Here is a 20,092-nt window from a genome sequence, read left to right on the forward strand (position 1 = left end):
CATTGTTTTCTCCTTCCTCTTCACTGCATTTTCTTTTATTTGCGTGCTTGCGTCTGGGTTGCTAGTGGAACTGGTACGACGTTGTCATTATTTATTTAATTGTAACACAATTTAATAAATAAATAAAAAAGGGTAAAATAGCTTTTCTACATAAAAATGTATAGATATATTTTCTTTCAACTCAAACCTTATCACTTTAGTTTGGGTTTAATTTTCTTCAACCAAACATCCTTTTTACTTGATTTTTAACCTATGAATTTTGTTTCTCCCTCTATTTTTCTCTCTCACCGCTAAACAAAAGTGGGATCGGTTTTCTGATCTGTACTGTTCAGTGGATATATGGTATTTAAAAGGGTAGGACCAAGGAGTGCGAAGCAGTGGTTGTGTGTTCCCTGTACGTTTACCAAACTGGCCTCTCACTCTGGGCCCATAAAAGGCCCATCCTTTTAAAGCCTTATCCATTACATTTTTCTTTCTTAAAGCATGAACATCGAAATATACACACGACAAAAAAGTACCAACTTTGAAACAAAAAAAAAGGTGGAGAAGAAAAGAAAAAAACAAAACAAAAGCACGAGCAGTGATCCAAGACTAAGATCTCAGGGTGTTGAAGGTTGGCAAGGATTAATAGTATATTCAACTTGGAGAATGTGTCCTTCCAATTCTACAACACTTTGTTTCTTCATAATTATTGGAACATGCTCTTCTCTCGCTTTAACTTTATCTCTCTCCTGACGTAGTTGTAGACGTACACATATACATTATATGTCAAATCATGTTAAATTCTTTTATTATTTATTTTTTTTTTCTTATTCTTTCTTTTATTGTCTTGTTTCTAACATCATTAACATTAAGAAAACATAATATAACATCTAGTGTTGAATCTGGCAAAAAACAACACTAATTATCTGTAACATGACTAACAAGGTTTTGAATAATGTTCGTTGAAATAAAGGATTAAATGGAATTGTGAAATACATAATTTGAATGTGAACAAAAATAAAAGTTTTCGCATGTGAAGAGTATATATTAGTACAAGTTTTGGATGGGCGAAATGGAACATGGAAACATAATGGACAGCGATGTTTAAGATAATAAAGAAATTAGAGGGTTGAATTGATGTGCTTAAATTCACACTGTTGCATGATGCTACAACACAAAGCGATGAGTTTGCCAAGTTGGCAATTTGTTGTTTTATGATAACCATACAATCTGAAAGTCACTTTCAGAAAGTTGCAGAGAACAACCCAATGATACAGCTTTTCTCCCCAACTACTACTTTTAATCCAAATTCTAAGATATATTATCCATGGCTCAAGAAAACGCATCTTAAATGCATATGTTTCATTGTCACCCCCAACTGGTTTCATCACACTAGCCACATAAAAAATGCCCCACTCTAACAACGACTCAACTCAACCATATCCTTAAACGCTCTCAAATACCATGAAGCTACGGATTCACTTCTTTTCCCCAACTTTCTGACATCCTTAATTCTCCAGCACCTGTTTTTATAGTATAAATTTGACAACTTTAACAGTTTCACCTATGAAAATGTATTGCTGTTAAAAATGAAGTTGAAATGCATTAAATATTGGTTTAATAAATAATAATAAGTGGAACAGTTTAAGATATTCAAGTGATAATTCCTTCTGAAGTGTTCATGCAAGTGGATGGTATAATCATTTTAATTTCTTTTAAAGGTTTGGCTACTCAACAGAAACTGTGATAAGTACTAATGGCCTACTACTTGGGTTAATGTGTCACCCTTGTAACAATATACTTCTGTTTACACATTATGCACCAGAGAACTTTGATGGATATGAAAGAAAAAATCATATTAATTTGAAAGGGAATATTTTTGAATGAGATAAAAAGTAATGAGAAAAAGACAAGGTTGGTGGCAAGGAAGAGTTGGTTCATTTTTATCCAACACTGTAATTTGTTTCTTCCTATTTCAGATCTAGTAGCTATAGGGATGTTAATTAAGGGTATTGGTAGTTGTGAAATTTGATTAAACTTAATCTCACTTATTGAGCATTGGATACCTATTTAGACGTTAGATGAATAGGTTGTAGCTGCGTATTAGTAAATATAATTGGAGGGAGGGAACCATGATTACTCATGCAATCACGTGCTTCCTCATCTTTATTATTGGCCTCAAGTGCATCACATTTTTCTCAAATTGTAAATTAGTATATAAAATGATTTATATATAGGTAATAATCAGTCTTCTCAATATTTGATTACCAAAAACAACCTTTTTTTTTTTTTTTGCTTCTTCATATTTGAAAGGCATTTATCCAACCTTAGAAAATTTTATACCCTGTCGAATTATTATGAACTTTATATAAGTTATAATCCTTATACATCAACACTTATCACTGAACATGTATTTAAGTTTTCACAGTAGGCTTAGATTTGAGTCACTTGTTTGGTGTTCAAATAAGCCATGCAGTAGTATTTTTGTTTTTGCTATATTATTATTTCATCAATTTCAAAATTACAGCTGTTTTTAGCTAAATACATATTTATAAGAAAACATTAACTATTATATTTATGAATTGAATTAATACCTTTATATAATGTAACAGTTTTATAAAATTAACGTTTTAATATATATATTAATAAGTTTATGACGAGGAACGCATTACAAACGTTATTTTAATTCTATTAAATAATTACATTTTTAATAAATATACGTTAGTTAAAAAATCATTATTTTGAAATTTCAAAGATATTTTATTGTTATTAGTAAAAATATATTATTTTTTTATACATAAGATACAAAATTGATTAACAGATAAACATATAAATTCTGTAGAGATTGAAGAAAAAGATTAAATATTTTATTTTTAGAAAATTAAAGACATCTAACATTTATCAAATGTCAATCCTATGTAATCGACGTGTTATAATCTAAAATTAAAATACTTTATCTCATTATTTCTTCCAATTTTTAACGTATTTATATACTCATGTATATAATTGAAAATGTATTTTTCTTCTAATAAAATTCGTATTATTTTGTAACGTATGATTCAATTTTGATTTCATTCACTTATTGTGTCTGATTTCAAATGAAATTTAATTTATTAAGGTAGTGAGATTAATTCAAATACACCTATAAATAAGACCATGTAATATTATTCTTTGTGTGCAAATATTGAAGAAGTGAAACTTTTATTTGTGTTATTAGAAATGATGAAGATTTTTTTCATAATTCTTTTGTTTGTCCTGATTTCTCAAGGTGAGATCTTCTCTTGAAAGATATAACTTCTGTTTATAAAATTTTTTTATCGATAATTTGTGTTGTGTATGATGATTTTAGGTTATAGCCCGTGTTCTTTGAGTGATATCCATGTAAACCAATCTAGAACAGGACGTACAGTAAATGGAAAGCCACAATAGACCGTGTATATCACAAATTGGTGTGCATGTGTTCAAACAAATGTATAATTAGATTGCAAAGGATTTCAAACTTTTGAAGCAATTGAGCCTTCACTCTTACAAGTCTCGGGTGTTGTTTGTCTTGTTAGTGCAGGTCAACCTATCTGGAAATGTGCTATAATTTAACTATGTTTGGGATACGGGGATACTCAATTCCCGTTAACTCCTATTTCCTCAATTGTTGCTTGTTAAGTGTAAAGCAAATATTTTTTTTTAATAAACTCAACTTTTTGCTCTTCTTATATATCAATATTAACACTTTATGATAAAATATTAATTTTATGTTGTTGGTTTTTTTTATAATTTGTGAATTATTGTTTTATTTTGGAGAGTATTTACTATAGTAATAATATATATTCAATTTCTATATTGAATTATTTAAGGCCAATGGATTTTATTTATTAACCTATCTAGTGCAATAAGTATTTAGCATTTCATATAAAACTTAACCTGGTTGTTGTCTTTTTTAAATATTTTGAATCCGTAACATTTTCTCCCAAATTAAAATGTATTATTTTTATCAACTCCAAAAATGTAATTGTTTTACAATAAATTAAAGTCAATAATAAAATCATTGAAGAAGTGTCATATACACTCCAAGTTTATTATGATGGAAGAAAGAAATTTATATATTCATAAGCTGAAAGAAAATACTTTTAGGCTTAACAATAATGTGCTGCCTTAAAGGATATAGTTTTTTATTGGGTTAAATATATTTTGATCCCTTGACTTTTACTGCTGAAAATTGGAATTAGTCTCTCTTATAAACTTTGGACTAACTTAGTTCTCTAACTTTAAAATTGTGTGTATTTAGTCCTTTTAACCAAATTTTTGTAAATTTATTTGACGTTTCAAACACATTTCATGAAACTTAAAAGAAATTGGTTAAAATGACTAAATACACAAATTAGATGACTAAATTAATATAAAATATAAGACAAACTATTTACAATTTTCATTCAAAATTAAAAGACTAAAAAAACCCTTTTGTTATTTATTAAAAGACTTTGCATGTACAAGTTCATATAAGAACCATTTGCGGCTAAATTGAGAATAAGAATATAATTATAAATCAATTTTGGAAATTTGTAATAAAGGCCTAAAATAATAGGGTTAAATATGTTTTTTGTCCCTTAACTTTCGGTGAAAATTGAAATTAATCCATCTTTGAAATTTTGACCTAATTTAGTCCTCAAACTTTAGAAATGCATGAATTTAGTCTTTTTAACCACATATTTTTAAGTTTATTTGACTTTTCAAATGCGTTTTATGATAATATTTGAGTTAACATTAAAACGAAAATGTGTCAAATAATATAAAAAATTCAAATACTATCATGAAATGCACTTGAAATGTTAGATAAACTTAACAAATTTTGATTAAAAGAACTAAATACACGCATTTCTAAAGATGAAGGACTAAATTGGTCAAAAGTTTTGAAGAGGGACTAATTCCAAAATTCACTTAAACTTGAGGAACTAAAAACGTATTTAACCCAAAATAATATAGATAAACATTCATTTCATGTCCTTGATTTTCGATGAGTGAGGAAAAAAATTTCAGGAAATAAAGAATAGTTGTTTGTTTTAAAAAAAAATAAAAGGGAAAAGTAAAGAAATTTGAAGGTAAACTTATTCTAATATTATATTTAAATTTGAACAATTATCAATATTAATATGTGGATTCTGTTTAAAGGATAAGATACTACTAAAATATACTAATATTATATTTAAGTATATAAAGTCATCTTAAAATATATTGACATTAAAAATATTTATGTTAGATCTAAAAATATAAAATGATACTACATATATAAAAATATTTGTATTATGGAGATATATTTCTGTATTTGATAAAGGCAAAGAAAAGAGAACTTTGCAAATTACCTTCAACACCCACTCTCTTGTTAAGTTCACGCCCCATTTTCTTAATCTGAAAAATAGATATCTGAGTCCAACTTTAAAATCCAACCGTGCTTTCTAGATGCAACACCTCAAATCACTATTTGCCATTCCTTAATTTAATTATAACATGCATTGCCTTAATCACTTGAGTAATTAATTAAAACATAAACATATTATATATTAAATTATCAACTCTAGTTAGGAAAGTACATATAAATATTTAATTAAAATAGTTTAAAAACTTAAAAAATATCTTGATAATAGATATAAAATAACAATTACGAGCATGTGGATCAACTATCTAAAATATTTTTATATATTACATATTTTGGTAATTAATTTCCTACGTATTATTATAATAATTTTTTATTTAAATAAAATCATCTGTAATACATTATATAAGTAATCTCATTATTAAGGAACAATCTATACTTTTTTAATCATAAATTAATAGTTAACTAAAAGTCAGACTATAAATTAGTTATAATTATTTTAACTGCGCATAGTATTAATTAAATTAAAAAAAGGGAGTACTGAATTGAGTGAAGAAGAGGGTAGAGTTGAGAAAGAAGAAAAAATGTGGTCCAGTGTGAGGTGTGCAAGGCAAAGCAATGCAAAGCTGCAGCGCACTTTCTCTCTCAACCAAACAAACAACAAGGCATCGTTGTCGACATCATTGCGATCCCAGAAACAAATGCAAACCCTTATAACACGTGTCCCTTTCCATTCACCAATTCCCATACTCACATTTCTTTATTTATTTCACCTCCCAACCAGTTTTTTTTTTTTTTTTGGTTTTCTTCTCGCAAACAATTTTGGGTGGTCCCCACCATCTCCCTCGCCCGTTTTTTTTTATCTGTATACTTTCACCAAGTCTGCATCTTTGTTTCTTTCCTTAATTCAATTTCCCTTCATCTTTTCATCTTCTAGTTGTTCTTGTCATAATCCAACGAGATAGATAATCAAACTCATTCCCTTCGTTTGTGACGGAAATTGGTCTCCTGCTTAGGTTGTATGTCCATCTCAATTTCACACTTGCCTGCTACAACATGTTTTTCCAGTTGTCACTACTTCCTCACCCTATTTTACTCGTTTTTTCTTGGAAAGTAGAAAGAAAAAAAAAAGAGGGGTTGCATTTTTTTTTTGTGTGTATATTTTTTTCCCTCTGGGGGAAGGAAAGAGAGAAAGTTTAAAGATACCGACATTTAACTGAAACAGAATGTGGGTGTTTGCAAGCAAGGCTTTATAAGTCAGTAAAGCCACTTTCTTCCTTCCATGAAAAATAGCTCGATCCCGTGCAACCACGCCAGCAGCATCTGCTTTTTTGTTATTCTTTTTGGTTCTGGGGTGGAATCTACGTATAAAAGTTGAAATCTTTGTTTCATTTCTTGGTGGTGGAAAATTGTTCTTCGAGCTGACTTAGTGTTGGGTTGGTTCCAAGGTTTTTTTATGTTTTTTTGTTTTCTTATTTCTTTAAAGTGAATAACTCTCTCTCTCTCTCTCTAAGAATTGGGTGCTTCTATTTGTTTAATGGAAGATTATATATGGGTTTGCATTATTGGGTTTAACAGTTCATACCTAGTCACCAATACGCGTTTCGTCTACGTATTGAAATATTTCTTTCTTCTTCTGTGCAAGTTTGCTTGGTGTAGCGGTCTTATCTGATCTGGTTTTGCGCGTGGTGGACACCCAGACATTCACCCTGGTAATTCAGCTACTTTGTTGTCTTCTTTTCTAAGGTTGGAATTTGTGTTCTCTGTTTTGGGTACTTCGAACCCAGCAACAAATTTTCCCTGTTTCTTTGAATGAAAAATGTAATTCAAGCTCGTGGTTCATCAAGCAACTGCAGGTCGAGACTTTTTTGGAGTCTGCCACTACAATTGTGATTGCAGTTTCCTGCAACTGTGATTGCTATCGTGGTTGCTTCTGTCTGCAATTTCCCGTAATCGTACTTTAAAACCTTGGTAGATGTTAAAACTGGGTCATACTTGCATGATGCATTGTAAAAAGTTGCTTTTGCATTTTGGATTTACATGCTTTATTTGGTTGTTTTTGGGGATGAGTAGGTAATTGTTGATCTTTGTGATGAATGTAGATCAAGTTGGGATAAAGTTTATATTGCGAAGAAGTGTTTACTCGTGGGAGGAGTGTTTCATGCTTGGAGGTCTAATATGCTCGTGAGAGTGAGGGCCTCTTGATTTCGAGTAATTGGTGAAGAGAAAAAGGAGAAGCTGAAGGTTCTTTGGTGGGGCAAGACATGGCCTCTGGTGAAGGGAGGCGGCGTCATCATGATCTTGTGCCTCTTGCCGCATTGCTGAAGAGAGAGATGAAGAGTGAGAAGATGGAGAAGCCTACTGTGAGGTTTGGACATGCAGCTCAGTCCAAGAAAGGGGAGGATTACTTTCTGATTAAGACAGATTGTCAGCGAGTGCCCGGGAACCCTTCATCATCCTTTTCTGTATTTGCGGTATTGTTCAATTTTTCTGCTTCGGATTATATTTTGCTCTGCTTGTTTTATTGAAATTTAGCTTTATTTTTTACTCTTGGGGTGTGGCAACATCCCTTTTGGACTGTAATGAATGTCCTTTTGGCTGGAAGCACATCATCCCATGAGATGATCACTCATTTCTTCTGGTTCACAGATCTTTGATGGGCATAATGGAAATGCTGCTGCTATTTTTACTAGGGAGAATTTGTTAAATCATGTGTTGAGTGCTCTTCCTCGTGGGCTTGGGCGAGATGAGTGGTTGCATGCTTTACCCAGGGCATTGGTTGCGGGTTTCGTTAAGACCGACAAGGAGTTTCAGAGCCGAGGTGTGGACTTTAGCTTTTATTCTTGCACTTTTGGTGGTAGTATAGTTATTCATTCATATTGGGAGGGTGGAAAAACGGAACAAGGGAATCAGGAATGTATTTCTCCTTTTTACTGATTAGAGCCTTCATTTGGTTTTGTGTAGGAGAAACTTCTGGAACCACAGCCACGTTTGTAATAGTGGATAGGTGGACTGTTACTGTTGCATCTGTTGGAGATTCCCGTTGTGTGCTAGATGCCCAGGGTGGTGCTGTTTCCTCCTTAACTGTTGATCACAGACTTGAAGAGAATATTGAAGAGTATGTTTTTATCCCTTATGGCCTAGTTAGTTTGCTTCTTTTTTTTGTATGCTTTTTGTTACAAGTTATTCTGTATGCACAGGAGGGAACGTGTAACTGCTAGTGGAGGTGAAGTTGGGAGACTTAGCATAGTTGGTGGTGCTGAGGTGAGCATATTTAGTTGTAGTTATATTTATTTTTTCATCCTAAAATGGAAGAAAGGAGAAATCTTGCATTTGTCCCATGCCCCTTTTTCAGCATCTAATTTAGGGAGTTTGAATTTTGCTTATCCTTGTTTTGAAGTATAGTTCTGAACCATTACAGATTGGTCCCCTTCGATGCTGGCCAGGGGGTCTATGCCTTTCTCGGTCAATTGGAGACATGGATGTTGGAGAGTTCATAGTTCCCATACCATATGTAAAACAAGTGAAGGTATAATTCGTTTCCAGATAATTTCATTTTCTTTATGTCAGAGATTACAATTACTATGCAGCCTGTGAGGTCTTTGTTCAGGATAAAAACTTACCCTTTGTGATGGATTATAGCTATCAAAGGCTGGTGGGAGGCTTATAATTGCTTCTGATGGCATATGGGATGCTCTATCCTCAGAAATGGCTGCAAAATCTTGTCGAGGTTTGCCTGCGGAACTTGCAGCTATGCAGGTTGTCAAGGTAGTATGCACTACACTGCTATCCGTAATTTAGCCAAATCAGCATGTCTTCTGGCTTGTGATTTGACATTAGCATATTACAAAGTTGGCATTTCTTCTCACTTGTATATACATTTCAACTGTTATTCAGGAAGCACTACGAACGAGAGGATTAAAGGATGATACAACTTGCATAGTAGTTGACATAATCCCACCTGATAATGAATTGCCACCAACACCTCCCCCCCAAAAGCGGAACAAGCTGAGAGATCTTCTTTCCTTCAGAAAAAGATCCCGTGATTCTGCTAGTAAGCTGTCAAAAAAGCTTTCAGCTATAAATATAGTGGAGGAGTTGTTTGAAGAAGGATCGGCAATGCTTGCTGAAAGGTAATCTGTTCGTTCTCTTTTATATGAAAATTTATTCAACTGAGGAAACAGGGAAAATTTCATGAAGGTTACTTGCATTTTTGTTTTCCATCTTTGGAGACTTCCATTTGTCCCGCCAGTATTTGTGTCATTAAAAGTAGGGGTTGGTTGGTACACAGTTTATGAAGGTGAGCTGGTGGTGAGACTATTACTGACTGGTAAATGATATGCTGAGATAGTTTGTGAGATACATGCTAAGGCATTAAGGATTTTTCTGACAACCATTTGTTTATTCAGTTGATCTTGTTCAGACCAACTTGGATTTTTCTTCATCTAACATTAATGGACTTGTCTCTGCGCGCATTAAGTTTGCTCCCCAACAAAAAGCACAGACATTAAGGATCTTCAATATAATGAATTGCCATTTATGAATATCACCCATGGCTATAGACTCTGTTTTTATTAGGAATGATGTTATATTTTCTACAAATAATTTTCAATTCGAGTAGGTTTTGATGTAGGATTACGATTAACTGGACATAACTTTGAAGATAAGAATTTATGATAGGAAGGTGTTCAAATTCTGTTTTGACACAGTGTGTGTTACTATTGAAAACAGTCTTTCCCTCATAAATATTTGTATCTGTAATATTCAAATTCTGTTTTGACACACTCTGTTACTATTGGAAACAGTATTTCCCTCATAGATATTTATGTCAGCATCCTTCCTGATCAAACAAACTAAAATTTTATCTTTATTTTCAGTGTTACAGTACATTATATAGGTGTGCTGATAAATATGTGTACATTATAGTTCTCTCTTAATTGATATGATATCCACTTGGGATCTACGTGACCCAATTCAATATGTGTTCTGTAGCTATGAGTTTGTTCCTGGTGGAAGTTTTTTCCTGGTTTGGTTATCGAGTTATTCGAATTGCTCAATCACAATTTCTATCTTATTCTTTGAAATACTTTGAAATCAGTTATGGTTCATTGATATTTAATACTTATGTATGCAGATTAGGAAATGATGACAACTTGAACACGGGGCAATCAACATCTGGTATTTTTGTTTGTGCTGTTTGTCAAGTTGATCTTGCTCCAAGTGAGGGCATTTCTGTCCACGCCGGTTCAATTTTCTCCACCAGCTCCAAACCCTGGCAAGGTCCCTTTCTCTGTTCTGATTGCCGTGACAAGAAGGATGCCATGGAAGGAAAACGTCCAAGTGGAGTTAAGGTCTCATAGGCTCAAAATTGGGGTCTTATTCTAGAATTCTTTATGCTACCTTTCACATTTTTTGTATTCACGATTTTTATAGCAAATCAATTGATTGAATCTCACTTGAAGTAGCGACAGATGTATATGTAATATCCGCGAATTCATCTAAAACGGGCATTGCGTTTTGAGTAGTAAATCATGGCTGGGAGAGTACCTGGAAGGGTTTTTTGGGCGGCTGAAGATTCTTCATCTCTGATTGTTAAAATCGATCCCTGGTAAATTCTTTTGTATAGTAGTTAATGTACCCACAAAAGTGGCTGTCATTTTCATCTTCTATGCAACATTCCGTGCTTTGTACAAATTTCCATCACCTTTCCAACTCTTGGGGATTGAAACGCTTTGAAAAATTAACCCATCCAAATTCACATGAGCAAAAAATTTTATTTAGTGGCAGAAAGTGTTTCTAATGCTATGATTCGTGAAAATCTTTGGCACGAAATAATTTTTTAACAGCATGTGGTGCAGAACAATTGATCTATTCAATTTGAAGTTTGTACGAACAGCTTCAATGGTCGAAGACAAGTAACAAAATCATAATGTAATCAGAAAAAAAACCATTTACAGGCTAGAATTAGGTCATTGAAATGTTCGTGGACCAATGAGCACAGTAAATTTTTGGCCCACTATGTTTTGGTAGCATTATTTCGGTACAACGGTTTTAGGTCTACCTTTTGAAAACCAAGTCACAAAACATTTCAAAAACTACCAGAAATTGATTGAAACTCAACGTGATTAGGAGATAAACATGTTAAAAAGTGACAGCGGAAGAGAATAAACCTGAAAAAAATCAATCGTTTTTGCTAAGAAGTTATTGCACGTGGTGGATAGTTTGGAACTCACCACAAAAGAGGTCTATGAAAGGAAAAAAAGAGCCACGATGATGCCAAAGTGTTCCGAGAAGAAGTTACCAAAGCGTGTATGGTTGAAGAAGTGAACATTGTTGTATATTTGCTTTAACAGATTAGAAACGAAGCAAGTTGCATCAACAAATTGAACGGAAAACGTGGTGGGTCACATTCTTCATTATTGGAGTAATAATTCAGATGATCCCATAACCGAAAACATGTTTGTCATCTACCTGAATTTTTCTCCAAGTATTTGATGCTCATTTCCCAAGTCAACTTCTGAATCAAATACACATTTTAGAAGGATTCATGCACGACAAGACACCGTAACTTCAATCTATATTACATCAATAGAGAATCCTGTTGTTTAGAGACTTCATTCTAAAAAATAGGGAATTTGGGATGGCTCCAGTTGATTTCTTGTCCTTCCTTCGTGTAAAATTATCTCATCAATGAAACCCAAAATCTTAAGGCAAGTTGATATTTAGACTCACACTTGTGGGTCTTTATTCTTATTCTTATATAGTGATTTACATAAGGAATTGATATTACTCTCGATCCAAAACCTTACCTTAAGACAATGAGTTTATTGGTCTTTATTCTTGTATAGTGTTATACTTTCTCATTTCTATCTAATGTGGGACTTAGACTCACACTTGAATTCCTATCATTTATACACCTTTTTTGAATCACAAAAATAAAAATGTAACAGGCTGCGTATGCGTTATACATTCTTTGCTTTCATTTTTCTTTTGTCTTCTTGTGCGGTGGAATACAGGTAAATGCTACAGGGGGCCTTCTCCCTGCACCTCCAACGATTCTTCAGTACCCCCAAAAATTACTCTAATACCCTTATTTACAACCGGCTGAGAGAGTGGGTGAAAGTGGTTACGACGCAGTAAATTTTATTTACTGCGTCACCAACATCCTGCACCCCCAAAACGTTACTTCTTCAAATCCGTTTCGTTTCTTCTTCATCCCGTGTTCACTTCCATTTAAACTTTTTCTTTTTCTGTTTGCTTTTGATCTGAAACGTATATAAGAAAATATTTTATGAAACGGAGACAACTTTTACAAAACGAAATACGTTTAAATAAAAAAATCAAAATGCATGCGAAACGGAATACAGAAGCCGTTTCATACATACAGAAACGGATTCTGTATTCCGTTTCATAAAAAAATTTGCAAATTTTTTTATGAAACGGAATACAGAATCCGTTTCTGTATGTATGAAACGGATTCTGTATTCCGTTTCATAAAAAAATACAGAAACGGATTTTGTATTCCGTTTCATAAAAAAATTTGTAAATTTTTTTATGAAACGGAATACAGAATCCGTTTCTGTATGTATGAAACAGATTCTGTATTCCGTTTCATAAAAAAATACAGAAACGGATTCTGTATTCCGTTTCATAAAAAAATTTGCAAATTTTTTTATGAAACGGAATACAGAATCCGTTTCATACATACGGAATCCGTTTCTGTATGTATGAAACGGATTCTGTATTCCGTTTCATAAAAAAATACAGAAACGGATTCTGTATTCCGTTTCATAAAAAAATTTGCAAATTTTTTTATGAAACGAAATACAGAATCCGTTTCATACAGTATGAAACGGCTTCTGTATTCCATTTCGTATAAATTCTGATTTTCCTATCATTCCATATGTATCACAATTGAATAAGTTATTTGTTGAAATTTACACTCCTTATTTGTATGGATGTGTTGTCCAACACATAAAGTCCAAACACTTGAACATGAAATAGAAACCAAAATTTTGTTTTTCTAAACGGATTACATAATCCGTGTGTTAAAGATGTAAAAAAGAATAAATACTCGCACTCATCTTTCCTTATTTTCTTTTCCCCATACAAAGACAAGTGCACGTTCAATTTCATCAAACGAATTTTTATATAAAAAACATTAAACGCATACAAAAAAACAAACAGAAACGAATCTTGAAAAAAAATAAATAAATAAACGTGAAACGGATTCCAAAATCCGTTTTTTAAAAAAAAAAAAATTGACGAAACGGATTCCAAAATCCGTTTCTTTAAAAAAAAAATTGAAACGGATTACACAATCCGTTTCAAAAAAAAAAATAACGAAACGGATTCCAAAATCCGTTTTGTAAAAAAAAAAAAAAAGTGAAACGGATTACACAATCCGTTTTGCAAAAAATAAAAATAAAGAAACGGAGAAGGGGAGAAGGAAGCTTTGTGGGGTGCAGTGGGGGAGAAGGGGAGAAGGAAACTTTGTGGGGGTGGGGAGATAGGTCAAAGATTCTCAAGAGTGTGTGCAGTGTGTGCAGCGTGCAGAGGGAGAGGGAGAGAATCTGCTTTTTTTTATTGGGGTGCGGGTAGAGGGGTTTTGGGGGTGCAGTGTGGTGAGGGGTGTGAGGAGTGCAGGGTATTTGGGGTGCGCAGTAAATTAAAACAGACACAGTAACTTTTTTTTTAACCAGGGGCAGCGTTGGAAATAAAGGACGTTTTGGGGGTACAGGAGATTTTATTGGAGGTGCAGGGAGAAGCTCCCTGCTACAGGCACACCCCAATCACTTTTATCAAAATTTTCTTGTTATCATATACAAACCCATTTCACACACGAGTCTAATTTCTTTGAGCACCTCCATAATTTCAAACTGTACTCACATACATCTTTGTATTATGAAACGTACAGATAAGAATATAAGAAAATGTATTTCGTATGATACATTTTTGGATTGCAAAATAATAAAAAAATGTATTCCAGCATAATTCAAAATATAAAATATAAATGTGTTTTATATTTTGAAATGTGCATATAAAAAAAATTGTATTTCAAATTGTATATTTTGAAAAATAAAATAAAAAGTGTATTTTAAAATACAAAATTTACACTTTCAATTGTTCCAAATATAAAATTTACATTCTGAATTTCTGTAATATAAGAATTTAAGAAGGTCGAAAGAAATTTATGGTAGTGCATGAAGAAACTGCGGGTAAACAAAGTTTGTGTCAAGGTCGTTTTGTCTATAAAAATTAGAAAAAGAAATTGCTTGTTAAGATACTAAATACAAGTTATAGGTGTGAATTTGCTTATGCCTCCATCCTAATTCACTATTGAATAAGCTCTTTTTATAGAGCCAAGAAATGAGTGGACTAAAATAAAGTCTCAACTTCCAAAGTTCTCTTGTAAAAGTAGATTAGAGTCAAGGTTAAAGTGAGTTTGACCTTACTACAAGGCTTTAATTTATTCTTTAATACAATATATTTAGCTTCGATAAAGGTAAAGGTTGAGTCAATCTAGCCCAGCTTAAAAATATATCCGAACCTAAATCAAAATTCAAATCAAGTCGGTCCAAATCAAAGGTTTAATCGAGTTGATCTGGATCAAAGTTATAGATTTTGACTCATAAAGATGTTTGATTTTTGTTTATTTACTTAGGAATGACAAATAAACTCAACCCCGTGGTTATTGATCGAGTTTGTCATTGTTTTGACGGAGAATCTCCACTGAGTATAGTGTAAGGAATACCTAACTTTTTCAATTGGGTATGAGATGGAGATAAGAATCAATATATCCATCTCGTCCCCATACCTGTTATAGTACTTATCACGTCTCCGTTTAAATTATTAAAATACTTATACTCTAATAAGTAACCTTTTATATATATATATATATATATATATATATATATATATATATATATATATATATATTACACTTTCTATTTGTATTTCTTCTCATTGTTTAGCTTGTCATGAAATTAATTCGCATATCCAAGAAATTTGTTCTCATATTACAACCATTGTGCAATTATGTTCAAATAATGTATATCGATTAAATATTTTTTATTTCTCACTTTTGAATATTTCTACTTTTTTTTAATATTTTTATTTATTGTATATTGACTTTTCACAATGTTTAAACACTATCAATCTATTGTATATTTTATTCATTCTATTATCATTAACTTTGTTTCATTTGAAGAATTGTTTTATTACGCTAAAACAATTTTTATTATCTCTCTATCATTCAAGTAGGTTAATATTTTAAAAATTTTATTAGATTTATATGGTATTTTTTATCTCGTTATACCCTTAACTATACATTTTTTTTTCTTTGAGCGATTTCATTCAACGATATAACAAATTGTTTCCATTTGATTTTTATTTGTTGTTAATTTTTATCATGTAAAATACTGTTTTGATATTTTTTATATAATAATTTTTATTTTCTAACTCATTATCATACGTGTAATTTCATCACTATAATTGTATAAATAAATTTTATTTTCTATAATATAATAATTTAATGTAATTGCCATGAATTTTTTGATCACCACCCAACACATATTGAACTTCAAAAGATGAAAGATATAAGTTAAATCTCAATTATTATTAATTTAATATTTGTTCTTTGTATAATTTTGATTAAATGATATATTATAATTTTGGGATAGAAAATGAGATTTCATTTGAATTTAGAAAATGAGATTTCATTTGAATTTAGAAAATTGAAGTAAACATATCTTTAAAATATTTTTTAATTTAAATATTTATTTTTCTTTTATAAATTTTTTAAAATGATTTTAAATTGTAGCATTCAGCTTTGCAAATTTAATAAATGTTTTTACACTCACACTAATATGATAGAAAGAAGTCTTCACGATGGCTACCCTACTGTAATAATTTTTACATACTTATTTCTCAGACTTTAAGTCCTCGAATGTCATTCTTCAAGTCAACTGAGGTATTATGCAATTTATACGGTCACGCCAACGCCGAGAACGCTTTAAATGGTTGAAGACACTCTTCTCATCTTCAATTATTTATAACACATTTAACTCATTCATAAAGGCAGTGTGAGATTGAAGAAGCATGAGTTCGGTTCATGAATTTGTATTACTGCTTCTGTTTTGTAAGTTTATGCCACTTCTCTTGGCGGCCGGAGACCAAGGAAGGTGTCCACCTTCATTTCATTGTGGATATCTTGGCAATATCAGTTTCCCTTTTACTATAACTGGACGCCACGACTGTGGTTTCTTGTCCATAGGAAATTGTGATGATCAGGATCCACATACGCCCAAATTTATCCAATTACAAGCAAATGAAAATTGGGTTCAGGTTGTAGCCATATCTCAGCTTCTTAGTAGCCCTACTACCCGTTTCGCAACTTTTCAATTCAGAGATGAACATTTCTATGACCTTCTGCAGAACCGGAGTTGTAAAGCTTTTGTAAACAGTTATACTTTTCCTCTTATTTCTCACTTTGCTGCTTTTAGATTGCCACACAACGCAACTCTGCTCTTGTGCGACAAGACCCTCAATGCCAGAAATATAAATATGAGCAAGTATAATGGGTGCCTTGGCTACGATCTCTACTACAACCACTTCACTACAGATGATGATGCGTCTCCGAGTTCTTTTACAGCGTGTAAAAAGGTCCTGCTTCCAATTAAAGACTTGCCTGACGCCAATGACCCTTTTACTTTCGTAACTGGGGATGTCACCATTAACGTAGAATTAACAGATCAATGTTCAGATTGCCACTATCGCAAAGAAGGGCAGTGTCAACTTGACAGCAGAGAGCAATTTTCTTGTGCCAACAGTTACGGTACAATTCTTCTGCAATTTCAAATCATCAAAAAATAACTAGAATAGACTGCGTTACCAAAATGTTTGACATGAATTAAGGGGTTTGCATAAAATTATTCCTTTTGATTTTTTTTCTTCTTCTTTTCCTCATGCAGAGGAAACCAGAAAGATGTCGAAAGTGGCAACAGGTAAAGCACTTTAAACACACCCAATTCAGTTTTATCATTTTATTATATTTTATTATACGATCGATCAGGATCCAGAATTAATTATTCTGGTCGAGTCTAAATACTGGGCAGATTTGTATGTCACATTGGTTTTATTGCTAAAAGACAAAATCTAGTCAAGTTGATCGACATAAAGGATAGCCTGTAAACATGTTTGGTGTCTTTTATTCATACACACAGGACATTACTCTTATATACACTAATTGTTTTCCTTTTATATTTAATAAATTTTCCAGCTTTGACCGTGGTGGCTTCTGTAGTTGTAGTGCTGATGGTTTTGATTTGTTGCTTCAGAGCAAAGATCTTTTATCCTTTGTTTTGGAGGGAAAATCCAACTCATCGCGTTATTGAAGACATTTTGAAGGAACACGGACCCCTTCCCACAGCCAGGTTCAGTTATTTAGAGGTTAAGAAAATGACCAACTCTTTCAGAAACAAATTAGGGCAAGGGGGATTCGGTAGCGTATACAAAGGGAAATTACATGATGGATGTGTTGTTGCAGTGAAAGTTTTAACTGTATCTAAAGGCAATGGAGAAGAATTCATCAATGAAGTTGTGAGTATTAGCAGGACTTCACATGTTAATATCATTAGACTTTTAGGATTTTGTTTTGAGAATACTCACCGCGCTCTAGTATACGAGTTTATGCCTAACGGATCTCTTGACAAGTTCATCTATGAAGACAAAATTGCATCAAAGGATGTTCATCAACTGGATTGGAAAATATTGAATGATATTGCAGCTGGCATAGCTCGTGGATTAGAGTACTTATATAGAGGCTGTAACACTAGAATTGTACATTTTGACATAAAACCTCACAACATATTACTAGACGAGGATTTCTGTCCAAAAATTGCAGATTTTGGACTTGCAAAAGTATGTCCTAGAAAAGAAAGTATGGTATCCCTATTTGGTGCCAGAGGAACTGCAGGGTATATTGCTCCAGAAGTTTTTTCCAGAAACTTTGGTGCTGTGTCACACAAGTCAGATGTTTACAGTTATGGAATGATGGTCTTAGAAATGGTTGGAAAAAGAAAGAATATTAAGACAAAAGTAGACCGGTCGAGTGAAATATACTTTCCCCATTGGATTTATAATCGTCTTGAATCAAATACAGAGCTTGGTTTAGAAAATGTGAGAAATGAAAGTGAGGACGAAATGGTGAGAAAGATGACAATAGTGGGCTTGTGGTGCATACAAACTCATCCATCAACTCGACCGACCATAAGTAAAGTGGTGGAAATGTTAGAAAGTAAACTTGATTTTTTGCAAATTCCACCTAAACCATATTTGTCTTCTCCTCCAATATCTCCGACTAAGTTGTCATATGAAAGTTTATAAGGATACTAAGATGTATTCCGTGTTACTATTCTTTTTTACTTTTAGTTTGATGTCATAAGTTGGTCATTTTTTTTTTAATAGTTACTTGTAACGTGCTAACTTCACAGGTTTTACTTGTTTTTTTGCTAAATGATGCGTGGCTTGTTTGAAAGGGTTAAATGTCAAAGAATATTGTAAAAATATAATAATATAACGTGAAATTTCATTGATAATAAAGTTCATTTATGAAAAACAAAAGAAGGATGCACGAAAAACTTAAAGCTAAACTTAAACCACAAAAATTCCTATAATTTTTAACAATAAAATAAAGAAAATGTCATTTTTTTATTGATTTTAATAAAAATATTTTACCAAAATATATACAGTAGATTTTTGTCTTGTATGTCTTTTCAATATAAGTTTGATTTTAAGAACATGTTTAATACAATATCTTATTTTGAGATTTTATATTATTTTTTAGTAAGATTTATTGTGCTACACAAGATGTAAAATTTTATTTAACTTTTACTCTAACGTTATATCTTTCTCTGAATTGTTAAGTTAATTTTTGTTGGACTACAATTTTTTTTAAGATATTGAGAGCTATTTAAGTAAAAAATCTTATATTTAAACTTTCAAGTGAATTTGGTAGTAAAGGTATTCTCAATATAGAGTGTTTTAGAAGGAAATAAAGATTAATTATGTGTTTGAATTCATGAAAGATCGTAAACTAGTTGATCTATAGACTATATGTTTGCAAAACTTTGTGAAATGAAAAATATATATATATATATATATATATATATATATATATATTGATGAAATTTGGAGTATTAACTGAAATATCTGATTTCTAGTATAATATGGCCTTATTTTGAAATTAAAAAAAAGACATAAAATCTAATTCAATTTGTTTAAATAAGTTAAATTTAACAGGGGTATAAAACTTTAACTTTACCTTAATTAAAATATTCTTTTTAATATTATTATTTTAATTTTTGTTAAATTTACTAACTCAAAATAGACCCAACAATTAAAAATAAAACAAATTTAAATAATTTAATTTATTTAACTTTTTAAAAGTTTAATTTGAGAAGCAAATAAAGGAAGAAAAAGAAACTGATTTTTTTGATTTAAATAATAAAAAAGTGAAAAGTGAATATAAATGAGTGAAAAGTTAAGAGAAGATTTGATTCATATTATTAAAAATGAATAAATTAAATAATATAATAAATTATAAAAATATTTTGATTTTATTGTAATAAGAATAAGAACAAGAATGTGTATGGATTAAAATTGAGAAAAAGTTAATTTTAAAGTAAACTAATTTTAAAAACTGTAAATAATATTACAAATAAAATCTTTTAAAAAAATCATGTA

At 31.6% G+C, this 20,092-nt stretch overlaps 2 protein-coding genes across 7 annotated transcripts; both read left to right on the plus strand.

Moving 5' to 3' along the window:
• Window positions 1-6,166: 6,166 nt before the first annotated feature.
• On the plus strand, window positions 6,167-11,041 carry LOC114192060 (putative protein phosphatase 2C 15). Of its 5 annotated transcripts, none has more exons than XM_028081615.2 (10): window positions 6,167-6,363; window positions 6,993-7,059; window positions 7,450-7,821; window positions 7,997-8,168; window positions 8,312-8,465; window positions 8,548-8,611; window positions 8,769-8,876; window positions 8,990-9,115; window positions 9,245-9,480; window positions 10,482-11,041. In XM_028081615.2, exons 3-10 carry the CDS (start codon window positions 7,612-7,614, stop codon window positions 10,705-10,707), a joined length of 1,296 nt encoding a protein of 431 aa, XP_027937416.1. In that variant the 5' UTR covers window positions 6,167-6,363; window positions 6,993-7,059; window positions 7,450-7,611; the 3' UTR covers window positions 10,708-11,041. The 5 variants fall into 5 exon arrangements, with proteins under 5 accessions (XP_027937416.1, XP_027937417.1, XP_027937418.1 ...); XM_028081616.2 differs by lacking the exon at window positions 6,167-6,363 and adding an exon at window positions 6,381-6,795; XM_028081617.2 differs by lacking the exon at window positions 6,167-6,363 and adding an exon at window positions 6,381-6,783.
• A 5,340-nt stretch (window positions 11,042-16,381) lies between these two features.
• On the plus strand, window positions 16,382-18,736 carry LOC114192057 (LEAF RUST 10 DISEASE-RESISTANCE LOCUS RECEPTOR-LIKE PROTEIN KINASE-like 2.5). 2 transcript variants are annotated; one of them, XM_028081613.2, is made up of 3 exons: window positions 16,382-17,183; window positions 17,320-17,352; window positions 17,628-18,736. In XM_028081613.2, exons 1-3 carry the CDS (start codon window positions 16,448-16,450, stop codon window positions 18,731-18,733), a joined length of 1,875 nt encoding a protein of 624 aa, XP_027937414.1. In that variant the 5' UTR covers window positions 16,382-16,447; the 3' UTR covers window positions 18,734-18,736. The 2 variants fall into 2 exon arrangements, with proteins under 2 accessions (XP_027937414.1, XP_085531756.1); XM_085675630.1 differs by lacking the exon at window positions 16,382-17,183 and having other exon boundaries at window positions 17,326-17,352; window positions 17,686-18,736.
• Window positions 18,737-20,092: the final 1,356 nt, after the last annotated feature.

Source organism: Vigna unguiculata, chromosome 7 (genome assembly GCF_037176805.1).
Source record: "Vigna unguiculata cultivar grain cowpea cultivar isolate G323 ecotype 2 chromosome 7, ASM3717680v1, whole genome shotgun sequence".
In the NCBI taxonomy this organism is placed as follows: Eukaryota; Viridiplantae; Streptophyta; class Magnoliopsida; order Fabales; family Fabaceae; genus Vigna; species Vigna unguiculata.